Source organism: Cryptomeria japonica, chromosome 10 (genome assembly GCF_030272615.1).
Source record: "Cryptomeria japonica chromosome 10, Sugi_1.0, whole genome shotgun sequence".
NCBI lineage: Eukaryota > Viridiplantae > Streptophyta > Pinopsida > Cupressales > Cupressaceae > Cryptomeria > Cryptomeria japonica.
Genome location: NC_081414.1, coordinates 134,900,636 through 134,920,408, shown reverse-complemented (window position 1 = coordinate 134,920,408; position 19,773 = coordinate 134,900,636). Strand labels below are relative to the sequence as shown.

Genomic DNA, 19,773 nt, shown 5'->3' with positions numbered 1-19,773 from the left:
GATTCTCTTCACTTCTTGTATGGTTGATCACTCTAGTCGCCATGCACAAAATATCAATGATATATCCATGTTTGTGCGATATTTGTGGTTTGCAAGCAAGAAATCATACCTGAGGACTTGTCGCACCTATATTAGAAAAAAAGGATCATCGGTGGTGAACACAATCTTCAGACGCTCAATGGTAATCTTCCCTGAAAACACCATTTGTTGTTTGGAAGCTTTCAAACTAAAGTTCGCTTCCATCTTTCACAGTCAAACCACCTTCTCCACACCCAATTGCTTCACTACCATATGAGGAAATGAAGTGCATGACTGCACTATACATAAAAAACTCCCCAAGACGTGCCATCCATGATGCCCAAGAAGGCAATAAATCCTGTGTACTCGGATCATGTAGGGAGTAAATGTAAATCAGTCAAATCCTCCACCTTGATGTACGTCGACCACTCTATCGACATAGAGGCTGCCAAGTTTGAACAAAATAAATGCAACCACTATGTCGCCAACTCAAAACACCGCCATTTCAATATGCCTTCGTACCCACCATCTCGACCACTGTGTCAACTCCTTCAAAGTCATCCCACCACCTCGACCACCATCTTGGATAGAGAGTTCGCCAAGGTGTTACCCTCTCTATACACGTGTCACTTTGAAAAATTTGAAACTCTCAAGTTTCTTTCGAAGAACGCGCACCCATTTGTCCAATTTCCACCCATGGGTGCACCCATTGGCAATTGCATTGATGACGACTTGAGAATCTCCTTCCAGGTGCAATTGCTCAGCTTTTAGTTTTTTCGCCAGATCCACTGCCATCAATGTCGTCTGTACTTCAACATCATTGTTGGTATTGATCCCCAGATTTGTCCTTTCCAAGGCAAGAATGTTGCCCTCCATATCTCAAGCAATGCATCCAACATCCAATGGTCCAGGGTTCCCTTTCGATGCACCATCGAAATTAACTTTCACCCATCTAGGATCCAATATAGAGAACTATTTTTAATTTAATAGTAAATTTAAGATCTTTGATTTTGTGTGCAAGTTAGATTATAATGTTTTTTCCTTTTATAATATTTTAGATATTAGATCATGATTATGTTTTAATATCAATTTAGAAACTTATTTTTGAAATGATCCAACTTTAATATGAATATAGAAACTATTTTTAATTTCATAGTAAATTTAAGATTTTTGTTTTATGTGCAAGTTTTACTATTATTTTATCTTAGATAAATACATATTAATTGATAATATTTAATATCAAATTAAAAATTTATTATTGAAATGATCTAAAGGCTCTACAAATTGCAATAGTCTTGCAAGTGTCTCCATAAATGTGGATCGTCAATCACAAAAGTTATTAAATTAAATTCATATAAGATACGCCTTCGACATAATTAAAATTAAAACTACCTTTCTTTAAAACTTACTTAAGCCTATTCTTTCTTTTTATTCTCCCACGTATACTCCTTTACTCCTTTCCTTTAATTATTAATTTCTTTTAAAAAAACTAATAAAGCTTCATTATTAAATCCTTATTTATCTCCTTTCTTCCCACGTGGGAGGCTAAATGAAATATTTCTTTTAAATTTTAAAATTTAAACCTTTTTTTTTCATAATGAAATATGGTATGGATAAATATGATAAGTTTCTAATAACATTTTAATGAAACTTCTTTCTTTTTAAAAAAATGTTATTATTATTTTATTTTATTTTTAATCTCTTAAGATTACTTTTTTTTTAAAAAATAAAGATTTTCATTTAATTAATATCATTAATTGCTATTTTTATGAAAAGAGGGGACTTCTCATTCTAGTTGTTAGAAAGTATAAACATAACATAATTTTGTTTAAAACAGGTCATGCGGTTGCACAACGTGGATTTGAGACAAAGGCAATGATGGCTACGCAGTGGAAAGGTGCTTCTGAACATCATTATACGATTGAGATGAAATCTGAGCAACATAGGAGTTTTTCTTGGGTGGTTGTGATGGATTCATAGGGTCTTGGGGCATCCTCTCCGGATGTCACAAATGGTGGGGTTGCTAAAGTTGTGCAAGATTATCATGTTGAAACCCCTAAAGAGAGATAGAATGGGCCTCACGCTGGAATTTCTGGTGATAGTGTTCTGTTTATCAAATCTAGTGGCTATTTTGACAATGTCATGCCTATAGGGAGGAAAATTGATGATATCTTTGAGACGGTGGAGACTCTTTCTGTAGGCATTCATTCTCAAGATAATGGTGGTCTTTCGCTAGCTTGGCATGATAAGGCAACGCAAGTGGAAGAGGATTGGATTTATGTTAAGGGTAAGCAAGCTAAGTTCTCTAAGCCCTCTTTTGACATGACTCTCCTCTCCCACAAGAGTAGCTCTAAATGTAAATCTTGATGGTTCTTGGTTGGAGGCTAGTTTTAGGTTGGCTGTTGGTTGTTCTTCTTGTAGATTTTGTTTTAGGTTGTGGGAGCCTATTTTTAAAACCCATGTATGGCTATGGGAGCCAAAATATCCCATGGTTGTCTGGTGCTTTCATGTTCCTTTTGTTATGACAACATTTTAGTTGAGTTTTCCAGATCCATTCAAAATCTGATTATAAAGGGTTTTGGATCCCTCTAAAATTTGTTTTTGCCTTAATAAAAAACCTAATTTTGTTATCTATTTAAGTTTTAAAATAATAGTAATATTTATTTTTTTGATATAATTCTTATTTTATTACATTTAGAATTTAAGAGAAACATAAAAACAAAAAATCATTTTAATTATCATAATAACATTTAATATTCTAATTGCAATTCAACGTGCATAAACAATATATTCATTAATAAATATTGGTAAATAATAATGAATGAAATTATTAAATTAATAAATAAGTAAATAGTAAAATAGGGTTGTGTCCTTAAAATCATCTTCACTAAGCAAAGCAAATTCACCCCTAGTTGAACAATCATTAACAAAATTGTAATTGTCCACAAATCAATTCACTCTATTTTCTTCTCTCACTAGAAATGCATGGTAATAAAACTTGATATCAACAAGGCTTATAATTGGGTATGTTGGTTTTTCTCATGTGTATCCTTCAAAAACTTGGATTTTGTCAATTTTGGTTGGATTAGATTTTTGGATGTATTTCCTCTATTATATACTCAATTTTGGCAAATATCTCCCCATGTGGCTTCTTTGAGTCTGGTAATGGTCTAAGGCAGGGGGACCCATTATCCTCTTTCCTCTTTCTCTTGTTGGCATATGAAATAAGGAAATTTATTTCCAAAACCACAAAAAGTGTAGTTTGCAAAGACATGCAAATTGCATGAGGCGTCCCTCTAATTCACCAACAATTCATATATGACACCATAATATGTGGTGAAGATAAAGTGGCTAATGTTGAAGCGATCAAGACAATCTTTAACTTATACACACAAGTGTCAAGATAGATCATCAATAATATTAATTCAAGCATTTTTTCTTTAATATAAGATGTGTGATTAAATGCATGATTGTCATCCTTCATAGCTACATATTGACTTGGTTCCTAAAAATATTTGGAGGTCCCCCTTCAACGAGACATTCTACACCACCCTTTAGAATGATACTATAGGAGTTTCTTAGGAAAAAGTAGAAATCTAGAAGGGGATGTTTCTTTTGTTTGTTGGAAGGATCATGATGATTGAGGTTGTTCTTTCTACCATTCCCATTTATTTGACACTGGCTATGCAACAATGTAAACAACACCGCATAGCCTAGGCCTAAGTACCTGCCTGGAATTACCCTGTTTCTTCTACCTCATTCGTGCATCGTGCCCGCCATCTCTTGCTTAAATTCCCTCTGCCGTGGGTAAGTGTTGAGATCACAGGGTAAGTGAGGGGCCCCACAAAATGCTGGCGAGCTAGCCTCCTCTTTAAAAAAATTTGCATATGGTTTTGTAAAAAAATTATTTAGTAGTTTACATAATTTATTTAATAAATTTTTTATTATAGTTTTAGTAAGAGTTAATATTTATATATATATATATTTTAACTCTATATTTTTTTTTGGTAGGTAATAATAGGCCAAAGCCACAATATTTTGAATTGTTATTATTATTATTATGTTTGATTAGATTGACCCTAGACCTTCCCCATTTTTATGGAAAGCCAAGAGTCACAACTTAGAGTTCCTTTTTAGATGTCCCTATTGGGAATTGAACTTGGGTCTCCACAGTGAGAACCCAGTGTTTTAACCAATTAAGCTCAACCCCTTGGACTATTTTAACTCTATATTATTTATAATAGTTTATATATTAAGTTGATATTAACTTAATTTATATAATTAAATAATATGATTAAGTTAATATTTATAGTGTATTTTGTATATAATTAAGTTGATATAAACCTATTTTATATAATTAAATTATTATTTTTTTATTTTTTAAATATATTTTATTTATATTATATATATATATATATTTTATATTTTAATTATATTGTTTTTTATTTATTTTTTATTTTAATTAAATTGATATTAACTTGATATGAATTTAATTGATTTAACCTAATTGATATCTAATACATATTAATATCAATAGATATAATGAAGTTAAAATCAATTAGGTTAAATCATATTAACTTAATTATATAAGTTAGGTTAATATCAACTAGGTTAAATCATATTAAGTTAATATCATATTAGCATAGTTGATATTAACCTAATTTATATAATTAAGTTAATATTATTTAACCTAATTGATTTTAACCTATTAATATTAACTTAATTATATAACCTATTGATTTTAATCTATTGATATTAACTTAATCATATTAACCTAATTGATTTTAACCTATTGATAAAGTTAAAATCAATAGATTATATAATTAAGTTAAAATCAATAGGTTTAACCTATTGATTTTAACTTAATCATATAACCTATTGATTTCAACTTAATCATATAACCTACTGATATTTACTTAATTATATAACCTATTGATATTAACTTAATCATATAGGCTATTGATTTTGACTTAATCATATAACCTATTGATATCAACTTAATCATATAACCTATTGATATCAACTTAATCATATAACCTATTGATATTAACTTAATCGTATAACCTATTGATATTAACTTAATTATATAACCTATTGATTTTAACTTTATCAATAGGTTAAAATCAATTAGGTTAATATGATTGAGTTAATATGAATAGGTTATATAATTAAGTTAATATCAATAAGTTAAAATCAATTAGGTTAAATCATATTAACTTAATTATATAAATTAGGTTAATATCAACTATGTTAATATGATTTATATAATTAAGTTAATATTATTTAGGTTAAAATCAATTAGGTTAATATGATTAAGTTAATATTAATAGGTTATATAACTAGCCTAGATATCTTAATACATCTATCTAAAATACGCCGAGAGATATCAGTCTCAAGGCGCCTATTTTAAATTGTTGTTGAGAATAGTTAGGCGCCTCGAGACTGATATCTCTCGGCGTATTTTAGATAGATGTATTAAGATATCTAGGCTAGTAGCATCTGCAACGTGACATGTAAAGTATTAATTTATCACCTTTTGTTTTAAATAAAGCATATTTATCCTTTACAAATCATGATGCCTATCATATTCAATGGAGTGTACAATAGGAATTCATATTGAATGCAACATTTCATCTTTAAAAACACAAATTTAATCCCAATTTTAATAGAAGAGTTCAATTCAACAATGTATACATTACATAAAAATATTATGTTTCCAAAGATTTTAGTCTTTCTTCCTCTACTTTCCTTTTGGCAAGTTGCTTTCCTGTCTTCATTTTTTCATAACGATCATATGAAAATGGTGGTGAGATTCTAATTCCATCCAAGGCCTTAACACGTGATATAGCAACAAATGTTAATCCTGCCCTTTCTCTTGGTCCTATGTCAATTGTTGCCTTTGAAAGAGTCAATCCTTGTGATTTATGGATTGTTAGTGCCCAAGCCAATCGTAGTGGCAATTGATGTGTACGGCCCCTTTGTATTGGTGAAATAGGAATCAAATTAGGAGATGCATCTTCAAAAGGAAGTCCAAAATAATTGTCAAATTCAACCATAACATATGTTGGTGGATCTGGTGGGGCACATCTAGGTTTGTATATGATATTTCGGATGTATCCTAAAGCTCCATTCACAAGACCCGCTTCTATCCATAAATTAGATGTTAACATGACCCTTGCATCCTTAGAAATTAATAATTCAACATCTAACTCATCATTTTGACCTCCTGCTGGATTAGTACTACCTTCTTTACTTGCAATGCTTCGGGCTATTGGTCTTCTTAATGCATATGACTTTTTTCTATTATGGTTATGCACATTGTCATTTGTTGCAAATAGATGAATATTATTATCAAACTCGTCCTTAATTGTTGGATGTAATGAAGCATCTATTCTTGTCATCAATAATTTCCAATCATCTATAGTTGGATGTGCATCTCTAATATTTGTGAGTAATTGGCGAAACCTTTGTTGGTCTTCAGTTTCTCCATCTTGTCTAAACACCTTATCCAAAGTAACAACTGTCTTAAACTCTTGCCATAATAATTTTGCATGCACATTACTATCATAAGGTGGTTTGTCACTAACAGGAGGTAGTTGTCCCAAATCTCCTACGAAAATGATTGATCTTCCACCAAAACTCATGTTTGATTTTTCAGGAAAAGCTTGACGTAGTCTTGAATCAATATTTTGTAACAAATTTTGTCCAATAAAACTCATTTTGTCAATCAATATATATTTAATATGTTGAATTTCTTCTTGGAGACTTGTGAGTCTTGTGCCTTCTAATTCAACAAAATCTGCAATAGGTAATCGTAGAGTTGAATGAATTGTTGATGCACCAATGTTAAATGCTGCAACTCCAGTCGGTGCTAGTAATAATAAGGGAGAATGTTGTGATCATGATGCATCATTAAGAGTTTGACGAATTGCATGAATCAGATATGATTTACCTGTTCCAGCTGTTCCTTGAATTATCATGTATAGTGGCATGGCATTGTCATCTTGATTACAATGTGACATAATAATATCAAGTGCTTTTTTTTGCTTAGCACCTAAGGTTCCATATGATATACTTGACATCATATCATCAGGTATTAATAAGCCATTCTCTTTCATAGTGTTGATAAAATTTATTGCTTTATTTGTGTAATCATCTCCTTGATATTCTGCACTCCATGGATTTTGTTTATCAATATCTCTTCTTCCCAACATATCTATTTCTATTACATCCATAATTTGTCCATGATGTAGTCTTGATATGATCTCCCACTCATGTTCGATTGTATTTTGATTATTTGGTAAATCATCATCATCTTCAGAATCATTATTATCTTCAGTTTCATTTGTTATAATCCTCCATTCCAAATGCCATGGATTATAATTGAGTGACTCCCAATTTGATATAACTATGTTATCATCAAGTCCAATATCTCTTTGGATATTACGAAATGGCTTGCACAACAATAACTCTGACCAACAAAAATCAACCCATTTTTTTGATTGATGTGTAGGTACGGTGGTAAATCTTGGAAACACTCTCACAATAGCTGCTATAATCCTTGCTTCCCATTTGTTATCTCTTTTTCTCTTGGAATTATAAGTCCAAGATCTAGCTGCATCTATAAGTGTGACACTTTCCATTGCATATGGTCTATCCATGTATCCTTCAATGAAATGTTTTAGGTGACGTTCATCATCATTTTCTTCATTTGTTATTACTGGCTTGAACACCTCTCTTGAAACATTTAAAGTAACAAAAACTCTACTACTTTCTACCAATGGTAACTCTAGTAACATATGACATGTTTCTTGTGCTCCAATGTCCCTCTCAATGAGTGTTTCTATTAGAAGTCTACAAATTTAATTATAAATTATTACATATTTAAAAATATGTAATATGAGAAATATTAACTTAATCATATTATTTAATTATATAAACTACTATAAATAATATAGAATTAAAAAATATTAACTTAGGGTTAGGACTAAGTTGATATGAGAAATATTAACTTAATCATATTATTTAATTATATAAATTAATTTAATATCAACTTAATATATAAACTACTATAAATAATATAGAATTAACAAAAATATTTACTTTTACTAAAAAGATAATAAAAGATATCATTATCCATTGTATATATAATACCCATTTAACATTATAGGTAAAATAAAGTGAAAATGACTTACTTTTTTTTAGAGTATTTATTTGCACCACCTTGCACTATATTCTGGGTAAATTTATTCGCACTATTTGCACTATTCACAGTTGCTGGTAAATTTATTTGAAGTATTCGCACTATTCGCACTCGCTGGTGATAATTTTTTTTTGTATTTATTCACAGTAATATGTTTTTAATTCTACACATTCATCGATATTTATATTAGTTTGAAACGTTATGATTATTTAGTTGTCGGTTCAAAAAGATATAATATTTATTAAATATTACTTGTCGGCTTTCAATTTATAAAAGTTAACAAAATTTTTTTAACACGGTCACGCCATCCCACTCCACCCCGTGCCGCCACTGTAGGTTACGCCTCTCGGCGTAATTAAGTTAATATCAATAAGTTAAAATCAATTAGGTTAAATCATATTAACTTAATTATATAAATTAGGTTAATATCAACTATGTTAATATGATTTATATAATTAAGTTAATATGATTTAACCTAGTTGATATTAACCTAATTTATATAATTAAGTTAATATGATTTAACCTAATTGATTTTAACTTAATTATATCTATTGATATTGATATTAATATGTATTAGATATCAATTAGGTTAAATCAATTAAATTCATATCAAGTTAATATCAATTTAATTAAAATAAAAATTTAATAAAAACAATATAATTAAATTATAAAAAATTAAAAAAATATATTTAAAAAATAAAAAAAATATTAACTTAATTATATAAAATAGGTTTATATCAACTTAATTATATATAAAATATATTATAAATATTAACTTAATCATATTATTTAATTATATAAATTAAATTAATATCAACTTAATATATAAACTACTATAAATAATATAGAATTAAAAAATATATATAAAAATATTAACTTTTACTAAAACTATAATAAAAAATTTATTAAATAAATCATATAAACTACTAAATAATTTTTTTACAAAACTATAAGCAAAGAATTTTAAAGAGGGGGCTAGTCGGCGAGCATTTTGTGGGGCCCTCACTTACCCTGTGATGTCAACACTTACCCAGGGCAGAGGGAATTTACAGCAAGAGATGATGGGCACGATGCACGGACAAGGCAGAAGAAACATGGTACTTCCAGGCAGGTACTTAGAGGCAGGCCTAGGCTATGAGGTGTTGTTTACATTGCTGCATAGCCAGTGCCTATTTATTTGACATCCTACATTCAACTCACCAATCGAGCAACTTAATTTCTTAATGGAATGATGAAAAATTCTGATGGGAGGGGTCAAAGGAACAAAAAAGAAACCCTTTAATCAAATGGGATACTAAAATGAAATGAAAATTAGAGGGGGAACAAGTGTAAGGTAAATTCAAAAATAAAATAAAGTTAAATTAGATTAGAGAATATTTTCAAACCCTTTTGCACTTTGGAGCTAAGTTCCTAGAAAGGAAGTATTTGAATTGTACCACTCCATATCACATCCTTGGCATCACCAATCCACTTAAAGGCTTGCAAATTTGGAAGTTTATGCTCTCTTATAGGTTGTTAGTTTTTATCACTTAATGTGGAGTATTTATAATCGATGTTCAACTTATTTAGGTTAGGTTACTAGAGAAGGGAAGTCCCTTTATATTCTTATACAAAATTATTTAGGTGTCTTCAAATCGTAGAGAAACTTTGACCTGAGATAAGCTGACTATTTACATAGAACATGGGAACAAAGTCTCTGACTAAAGTTGGAAGGATTTTGATAAGACACCCATTCCTCAAAGGGTGAAACATTTTCTTAATAAGATCCTCAAAGATAAACCTATGACACTTCAAGATGGTGAAAACTTGAAGTCATTTGCATGAAAGTGGAATCACACAAATATTCAATTAAAATTGGTTATGAGATCCATCAATTTTCAGATGGAGTTCTACATTGGTTCACTAATTTACTTTATGAGAAAAATGATCTCCCAAAATTTGGTGGCCTTACATGGACAAATCTTCGTAAGTACATCCTCACAAGTGAAAAACTCAATTCAATTGGGATTGTAAGTCCTTCTCAATGCCTCCAATATAAGTCTAATAAATAAATAGATGACCATATCCTACCTAATTACTTGACTACTAATGAGTGATAGATTTTTCTTTTGGAGATGCTTAGATGAAGTAATCATTTTCCCAATAACCTTCAAGATCTTTTCCAAAGTTATACACATCTTTATGGAAAGTCTATATGGGAAGAGATTTGTCTAGTAAACCCTTCAATGGTTCTTTAGCATACGTGGAATGGAATGAATAGGATATTATTAAATGTTAATTATCTCTTAGTGTATGAAATAAAGATAAAGATTTAAGTTAGTATTTGTGAGCTCTTGAATATGAGCGTTGCCTCTTCATTGTTTAAAAAAATTATGTCCTAGGATAAGTGAAAAGAAGCTAAGTGTGGAATAACCCTTAAAATACTAAATATAACAGAAGAGTGAATGCAAAAATTTCTTACCAACCTTTAGTCAGTTACAAATTAGATGCACATAGGCAATATCATCTTCAAACGTGCAAAATAAAAAATACCAAATTTACATGAGAAAATGCTTTCGAGAAAAACCCACATTCCAAAACAAAGAGCTCAATCGTATTATCAAAAACAAAGATTAGAATAAAATGCATAGAGATAATGTTTTCTAGGAGTAATTACAATAATAGATAATTATCCAACATTTTATATGTCAAAAATATTTTTTTTTTAGGTTTTCGAGTCTACAACGAGGAGGGAGAAGGGTCGAACACGAACCATGGCATCCGGGAGGAACACCAACCAACACCAACGGCGGTGACAGGGAGTCTAAAGGGAGCCCAAAGGGCTCAAAACCAACGAAGAGGTGGCCAAGAGCGAGCCCAAAGGGCTCGAAACTAGCAAGGAATGAACGTAGAGCCCGACGACCAAAACGCGAGAACCAGTGGGGTCTTCAAGGAGGGGCACGATAGTGCCAAAGGCTGACAAAGCAGTAGGGGCACGATCAAAGGAGAGCCTGAAGGGCCCAAAGACAACGCCATGCTCGGGCCTCCATCGATGCAAGAGAAAGAAGCGGTTAGAGGCGAGGAGAAGACCAGGGGCTCGCCAGGGAGGACGAGCAAAAGCCACGGCAGCAACATCAAAAATGCCACAACAGTAGCAAAAAGCCACGACAACAACATAACGCAACTACAGTAGCAAAAGAAACCCGACACTAGTGACGAAGGGTAAAATTTTTTTTTGACCAAGATCGCAGAGGATGGAGAAAATGGTGAAAAGAAAACTTTGAGCACCACCATCCAAAAAACCTAAAGCAAAACACCATCAATAGCGAAACACCAGCACAGAAACCCAAACTGGAGAAGCCATTAAGCACTGATAGCAATGCAATAGGAAATTGGAAAAATCGAGGGCAAACCGTGAGAGGAAGTTGAGCATTGAGTAACTCAGAGTGATTTAGCAAAACATGCAACCAGGGTTACTAGGACTTGGACCTGTGGGAGTTAGGTAGGTTACGTGGCAGCTACATGATGATATATCAAAGAATAGACACTCTTTTGATGGAGTCCAGCGGTTTCCAGGCAGGCATCAGGATAAGGGGAGAGAAAGAAGATGCCTGCGACATCGGTTTGCATGCCGACTAGATCGAACACCACAACCCTCATTTGACATTTGTGAGGGGACACCACCATTCTCACATCGGTCTCTATCTGAATCACAGGCTAATCCTGCTAATCTTTCATCATATGTGACTTGGCCAAACAATACCTAGTTGATAAACCCCAAATTTGTTTCAACCCCAAACAATCTCCCAATAAACAACTTGCGTCAAGGAGCACCCTTCAAACCAAAACAGATTACACAAAGCTGGAGAAAGAAAACCCTTTCCACATTACTTCTTGATCCACAAGCACTTAACTCGGATGCAAAAGGTAATGGGCAATGTCTAAATGAAACAACTAAAGAGGTTAGTCGGGCTCTAGTCTCGCCAAAGAACAAGATTGTTGCTAACATTGGAAAATTAGGCAAATCTGAAGGTGTTTATAAGATCATTTTGTCAGACCACCTTGTTCAGCCTCAAATAGTGTTGGTATTTTGGTATGGTTTTGTCATTGATGTCAACACCTACTGAACACACCTACTTTGGAGATCCAGCAACATTCACCGGCAAGCAGTAATCTGTGCAACAGTTACTGGTATATGATTCACCGGCAGGATATATTGTTCATCGGTACCTGGAATGACATGGAAGACATTTGGTAATGTTGAAGACATTGTGTGGACACTTTATTTTGAAGTAATAATCATTGGTATATTCATATTTGCATATTTGCTTTTACTGGCAAATAGGTCCAGGTTATCTAGGGTTACACCGATAGGTTTATCTTTTCGAGATCAGCATGGCACGCTATGGAGATGATTTATTATTGTTGTAAATGCATTAAGCCAACATGTTTAATCAGTTATTGCATCAGATATTATATTATTTGTAAAATGTTTTTATTGTAATATCTTGTAGAGCCGACCTACTAAAATTGGTCTTAGGGTATGGTATAAATGTAAGATCTTATTTGTAAAGATCAAATGTGGAATGCGAAAAAGATTTAAGTGAAGGTATATGTGAGATCAAGCAGAGGCTTACATGAAGACATCATTTGAAGGTGAAGCTAGGTTTTTGTAGAAGCATATCAGCATTACACCGGTACTGAATCCAGCATATGAAGATGCTATTTTTGTGTAGTACATTCTTATTGGATTTAACCATCCAACTGTAGTCAGTGTGACTCCCATTTGTGATTGAGCAGTGAGCTCTAGGCTGTTGGCCTTTCTGCATGTGCAGACCCCTTTTGTACACTTACTATTTGCAGTAGTATCATCTGATTGTGGGTAAGGTTTCCCACCGTGGTTTTTCCCTTATAGGGTTTCCACATACAAATATTGGTGTCATGTGTTGTGGATGAATTTATGTTTATGTTTCATGTATTAATCCTTACTGGTATAGTGATTTACTATTAACACTATCTGCCGACATACTTAACTGGTTTACAGACATTAAGCATTAAGTTGGTTAATTAGTTTTTGGTTTGAATTTATTAGACAATTGATTCACCCCCCCTCTCAGTTGTCTCCGGGACCTAACAAATAGATCTGCTACATGCCACAACCCTCATTGGTAAACTTCATTCTACTATTTCCTTTATGCAACTTTCATTTTGGGCTAAACAGAATTGGTTGGGCTTGAAGGATATTTTTTTGATGGATAAGCAATCTCTCTTTTTTATTGCCATTTTTGATTCTAAAGAATATAGAAATTATGTTCATAGATATAAGGGATGGTTCTGTAAGGGTATTGGTATTATCACTTTGGCATGGGTTCCAAATTTTAGCATGGAGTCAGTTCCCCCTCTTTTCATGCCTTTTTGGATTACTCTCCCGAGGCTCCCTCTTGAATATCGTGATCCAAATATTGTGGAAATTTTGGCTAACCAAATGGGTATTTTTATCAAGCACGATCTTATCCCATATGAACTAGCCCATTTAACTATCAGGGTATGCTTACTGCTAAACCTCACAAAGCCACTTCCCAAGTCCATTATAATGACTTCCTCCATAGGGAAATGGAATCAAGACATTTGCATATAGGGTACTAGAGATATTGATGACCGTATAGATAAATTGGGTCATTTTAATTCACAATGTCAAGGTTCGGGCATTGATGTTGTTAGGGTCTGCAAGGACTTTGTGACTGATTACCACAAATGCTCCTTTTTTCAATCTGCTCCATCTCCTCCTTCTACATCAAATGGGACAGCAAGTGTAATTAACTCAATAGAGAGCTCCGTACCTCTAAACAATGTTGATAATATTGCAAGACCTTTCCAGGGTGCTCAGTTGTTTCAAGATGTTTCTCCTCTCTCTCTGATACCCTCTCAATCCTTTTTGGGCTCTATGACTGACGCTTTACTTCCAATAGAAAAAAGAACAAAGCCCTCCAATTTGAAGAAATCTCCTCACTATCAGGTTGCTATTTCTATTTTAAGTTCTCTGCAAAAATTTGGGGGGAGATACAAGAAAGTATATTTTAAGATCCAATGCTCTTCAATCCCGGTTGATTGGTTGTACAAGAAACTATTTGCTTCCTCTCTCTTTAGGCAGCCCACTTCTTCTTTTTTGAGTTTAACTTCTATGGGAAACTCAGATACTCAACTCCAGGAACTCTATATATCACAAAATGCAAAGGTCAACCTGATTCACAACTTGATGTTTAATTGCCAACCTTTCCATGTGATTCAACACAATCCTCCCATTGTTGTATCCTCATCGGATTCTCCAAATATTGAATTAATGGCACATGATATCCTTATCTTTGTTGCATTGAACTTGATAGATGAAATTGCTCTTGAGGAATTTCCAGAAATTCAAGGTGTCCCTGTTGTTGATGCTATGCCTCTAGCTCTCAATACTTCACCACCCATTCCCTCATCCTTGTTAGAATCTAGTCATGTTGAACACCTTGTGATTGAAGATAATTCATATCAGCCCTTTTAGCCTTCCACACAACTTGACTTTGATTTTGCTCAACATCTCTCTCTTGTTCAAAAGGTTTCTTCATCTCCTCTATTATATAAAACACCTAAAAAAAGAGGTAAGAAGCCAAAGATTCTTAAAACCCAAGAAGAGATTGCAACAGGTATCCAGACCACAATTGTAGATAAGTTTTCACCCCACACAAGAATGAGAAGAACATGTTGTTCTTCTCGGATGCAATGAGGATCTTATCTTGGAATGTTAGAGGTTTGAATGCCTCTAACAAGAGGGGGCGGATCAAGCAGCAGCTGGATTCCTCCCAAGCAGACATCATTTTACTACAAGAAACAAAGCTTTCAGATGAAGCCTCTCAAAAGATTTTTAAAAAATGGACTTTATGGGATTTCATACATATTCCTGTAGTAGGGGCTTCTGGTGGTATTCTGACCTTGTGGAATACCAGGACAATCAAAGAAAAAACTTTGAGTCAAGGGACAAATTGGCATCTTATTCTTATTGAAAATTTTGATTTATCCTTTGTTCTCTCTAATATCTATGGCCCAACAACCTCAAGAGAAACATGCTCTTTGGAATACTATAACTTGTCAGATCCAACAACAGGGAGTTCAGAAAATCATCTTAGGAGGTGATTTTAATGCCATCTTGTCTCAGAATTAGAAACAAGGAGGCAATCCTACAACACCTAAGGTGAGTGAAGACTTTAGATCTTTTGTGTCTGATAACGCCCTTTCTGACATTTCACCTTCTAATGGTCAATTTACATGGACAAATTGGAGAACTTCCCTTCGAATTGCAAGTAGATTGGACAAGTTTTTCACTTCATATGAATGGATCCTTCAAAATATACTTTCAGCTCTAAAATTCTATCGTTCTCCGGGTTTGACCATTTTCCTATTGAATTATGTCTAGATAAACATGAAGTTTCTCATCATAGATCTTCTTTTAAGTTCGAAAGAATGTGGTTTCGACACCCACATTTTCATGCTCTACTTTGTCAATGGTGGGTGAGTGCCCCCTTCTGCAGGGGGGGACAAAATGTTTCAACTTTATATGGAAATGCAGTTTGTAAAAGCAAATATCAAAGTCAGGAATAGGAAAGTATTCAAAAATATCTTTGCAGAAAAAACAAAGGTAGAGAAGGAATTAAAGGACGTCAATGAACTTATCTTTTCTACTAGGATTAATCCAAAAATTTTCTTAAAGCAGAAGCATTTACAAAGCTACTGGGAAGAATTGTGCTCTAGAGAGGAGGAATACTGGAGACAAAAATCAAGGGAATTATGGCTAAAAGAAGGAGATAAAAATACTAAATTCTTCCAGGCTTCTGCAAAGATTAATACATCTACTATCTTTTCTATAAATGCCTCTTCTTCGGGGGAAAAATTAACTAATGAAGAAGAAATTAGGGAAGAGGGTGAATTATTCTATAAAATTCTTCTTTCTCCCTCCCCTCCTTTTGTTTCTGAGGAGTCTAGTGTCAACATATTGTTAGACTCCATTCCTTGTCTGATTTCACAATGTGATAATGATTATTTGATGCAACCTTTCTCTCTTGCTAAATTACAAGAGGTGGTATTTTTTATGGCTCCTGACATGTCTCTAGGCCCTGATGGTTTCACCATACTATTCTTTCAAAAGTGTTGGGACGTTTTAGGCTTTGATCTTTTAATGGCTTTGGAGGAGTCAAGACAAAAAGCTTTTATTCTTAAGAACTTCAATTTAACCCATCTTGCTCTTATCCCCAAATTTAATAACCCTCAATCTTTTGCAGATTTTAGGCCTATGTCCTTATGTAATTCGGTGTACGAGATTTTCACAAAAGCTATCTATCTCTAGTTAAAATCCTTGATACCTAAAGTAATATCTCTTCAACAAGGAGGTTTTGTTGTTGGCAGGGAAATATCAGAAGGTGCGCTTGTGGCCCATGAAGTTCTGCACTCAATTAACTCTTCATAGTCCCCTGCTTTTATAGCTAAATTAGACATGTTGAAAGCATATGATAAAGTATGTTGGTCCTTTCTTTTGAGAGTGCTTAAAAAGTTTGGTTTTTCAGATAAGTGGTGCAAATGGATCAAAAATTGCCTCTCTGGGGCACATTTTTCAGTTATTGTTAATGGTAATCCTTCTAGTTTTTTTCAAGCCACCCAAGGGGTTCGACAAGGTGAACCGCTATCACCTTTTCTATTCATTATCATGGCAGAAGCTTTTAGTAGATTGGTCAATAAGCAGTTGAGTGTGGGTTTCTAGAAGGGGGTATGCATCCCTAATACCTTAATTTCTATCACCCACACCTTATTTGCAGATGATACACTTTTATTCGGTTATTCCAATATACAAGAAGCAAGGCATATTAAAAAAATATTGGACATATATACTTATGGATCTGGATAGAAAATCAGTGCGCAAAAATCTAAACTATTCATATTCAATACTTCTGAAATGGTGTCTAACAACATTATCCAGACATTGGGCTTTCCAGTGGATTCTCTTCCATCATCGTACTTGGGTATCCCTTTCTTTATGAGAGTAGGGAAACCTTCTTTTTGGAATTCTGTGATTGACAAATTAAAAAGAAAAATTTATGTGTGGAAAGCTAGATGGTTATCTCTGTTAGGTAGAATCCTTCTTGTCAAAACTGTTTTGACTACAATTCCAAACTACTACATTTCAGTCCTTCAAGCCCCGAAACCTATTGTCTCTCATATCGAGAAAATTATTCAAAATTTTATTTGGAAAGGTAATCTTTCATAAGAGAAAAAGATCCCGCTTGTGTCTCTCAACAAAATGACTCCAAGCAAATCTACGGGCAGGGTGGGTCTGCACGATCTGTCAAAAAGGAATAAGGCCTTTGAGGGAAAGCTAGTTTGGAATATGTACGAAAAACCACATGCTTTGTGGTGTCAAATTATGCAAGAAAAGTATTTATATACTCCTACCCCTTCATGTATATTTACTATCCTTGATCCTCCATCAGGATTTGCAGTTTGGAACTTCATGATGGACTCTAGGAATGTGATTACTAGATACTTATCGTGGCAAGTACATGATGGCAAAGAAGTCAACTTTTGGCATGATTCATGAAGTGGTCTCCCCCCTCTTAATCTGGAAGAGTCCCTAGTAGATGTGATCCCTATATTTACTACTCATTGGGGTTCACACCTTTATGATTACATAGATGATCTTGAGAAGCCTTCAAAACGTGTCATTTGGAAGAAGCCAGCTCTACTCCCAATCTCCTCGGGTCAAAAGGTAAAATTTTCTTTGATTCTCAGGAACTGCATTATCTTTATCTCTAATGGTTTGGATAAATTGATATGGTGCCCTACGAAGAATGGAAAGTATTTTATCAAGGAAGGGCATAGGGAAATTCATCAAATGTCTGTTCAATCCTATTCACAGAGAGCCTACAGTTTTTGTTGGAATAATAGTGTTCTTCCCAAGGTAGGGATGTTTGCTTGGCTTTCTCTACATAAGAGAATACTCACCAGTGAGAGACTTGTTAAATTGCATATTGCACATCCATTTGCTTATGTACTTTGTGGTGAACACAATGAAACGTTAGATCATCTCCTCCTCCAATGTGATTTTTCTCACTATTGTTGGATGTTCATGCTTGATAAGCTTTCCTTTAGCACACCTCTTCCAGATAATGTATGGGATTTGTTCCAGTCATGGCCAGTCTTATACTCATCCTCTCTTTTTGCATGTATTTGGAAAGTGATCCCATCCATAGTAGTATGGTCACATTGGTGGGAAAGAAATAAGCGTATTTTTAGAAAGCAAACATCTCTACTTTCTAAAGTTTTCAATTATATTGAAAAATTAGTATCAGAACTAGTTAATACTCAAGTTTCAAATCAGTTCAATTCAAATAGGGAATTTACTTCTTGGGATGGTCGGGTTATTAACTGCTGGAAGGGCATCTCTATTCCTGTATCACCTTGTCTTCCGAGAGTGAGAACTAGTAAAATTGATAGAAATAAAGCAAAATGGTGTCCTCCAGATTCAATGCATTTCAAACTAAATTTTGATGGCTCCTCTAAAGGGAACCCAGGTGATGCAGGGATAGGAGTATGCATAAGGGATCACACAGGATGTGTTTTAGCTTTGAAAGTTGCTTTTATTCTGTCGGGTACTAACAACTTTGCAGAGGCATATGCTTTACTTGAAGGTATTCTACTAGTAAAAAAACTGAACATCTCATATATACACATTGAAGGCAATTCAGCTATTATTATCAACGCTTGCTTAAAGAGAAATATTGATAATTGGCAAATAATATATGTACTCGAACAAGCATGGACACTAATTGATACATTTACAAACTTCATCATTTCACATGTGTATAGAGAAGGGAACTGGGTTGCAGATCATTTGGCAAATATGGGAAGTTCTAAGGAGGAACTTAATATGATGGGTCCGAATTATGATTTTGATTCTTATCCAATTCTTAAGGCAAAATTTTTGGAGGATATAGGTATAGGATAATATTACATATAGCTATACAATGGTCTTTTTCATTATGATATAAATTGGTATGTGTGATATTATAAGTGCAGGATCCTGTGGTTTTACTGCATCTGTATATTGTGAAGGGATATCGATTTGAGAAGTGTGCTGGATTGTAAGTTGGATAAATTCATAAGTGAGACAAATTGTGGACTGCTATGTAAATGTGCACAACTCTTGTGATGTTTTGGTTTAGACTGCATCTTATTCAATACATTCCAGAAAACATTCGATACTGGGGGATGTTTTATGGCACTCGGTATTTTGGACACTATAAGATATTGTATTTCTTGGCATATTTGAGATTTAAATCTCACAACCTTTCTATGTATTGTAGAGAAAGGATCAGAGTTTTTCTTATTGGTTCTTTTCTTCGGGAGCTCTTTGAATCAGTTTTATATAATAAAATATATTAAGTGGCACCGCCACCTTGTTTTGAGAAAAAAAAAGAAGAAGATAATTCTAGAGTAATTCCAACTATTTATCAATATCTTAGAAAAGTATACAAAGTGTCTTACTA

At 33.5% G+C, this 19,773-nt stretch overlaps 1 protein-coding gene across 1 annotated transcript; it reads right to left on the bottom strand.

The window, feature by feature from the left end:
* Positions 1-5,726: 5,726 nt before the first annotated feature.
* LOC131030889 (ATP-dependent DNA helicase PIF1-like) lies at positions 5,727-6,737 on the bottom strand. The gene has a single exon (XM_057961845.2). It carries the CDS (start codon positions 6,735-6,737, stop codon positions 5,727-5,729), a length of 1,011 nt encoding a protein of 336 aa, XP_057817828.2.
* Between the last annotated feature and the right edge of the window lie 13,036 nt (positions 6,738-19,773).

Coding starts and splice junctions, on each gene's coding strand:
- LOC131030889 (XM_057961845.2), bottom strand. CDS start 6,737: ATGAGTTTTATTGGACAAAATTTGTTACAAAATATTGATTCAAGACTA.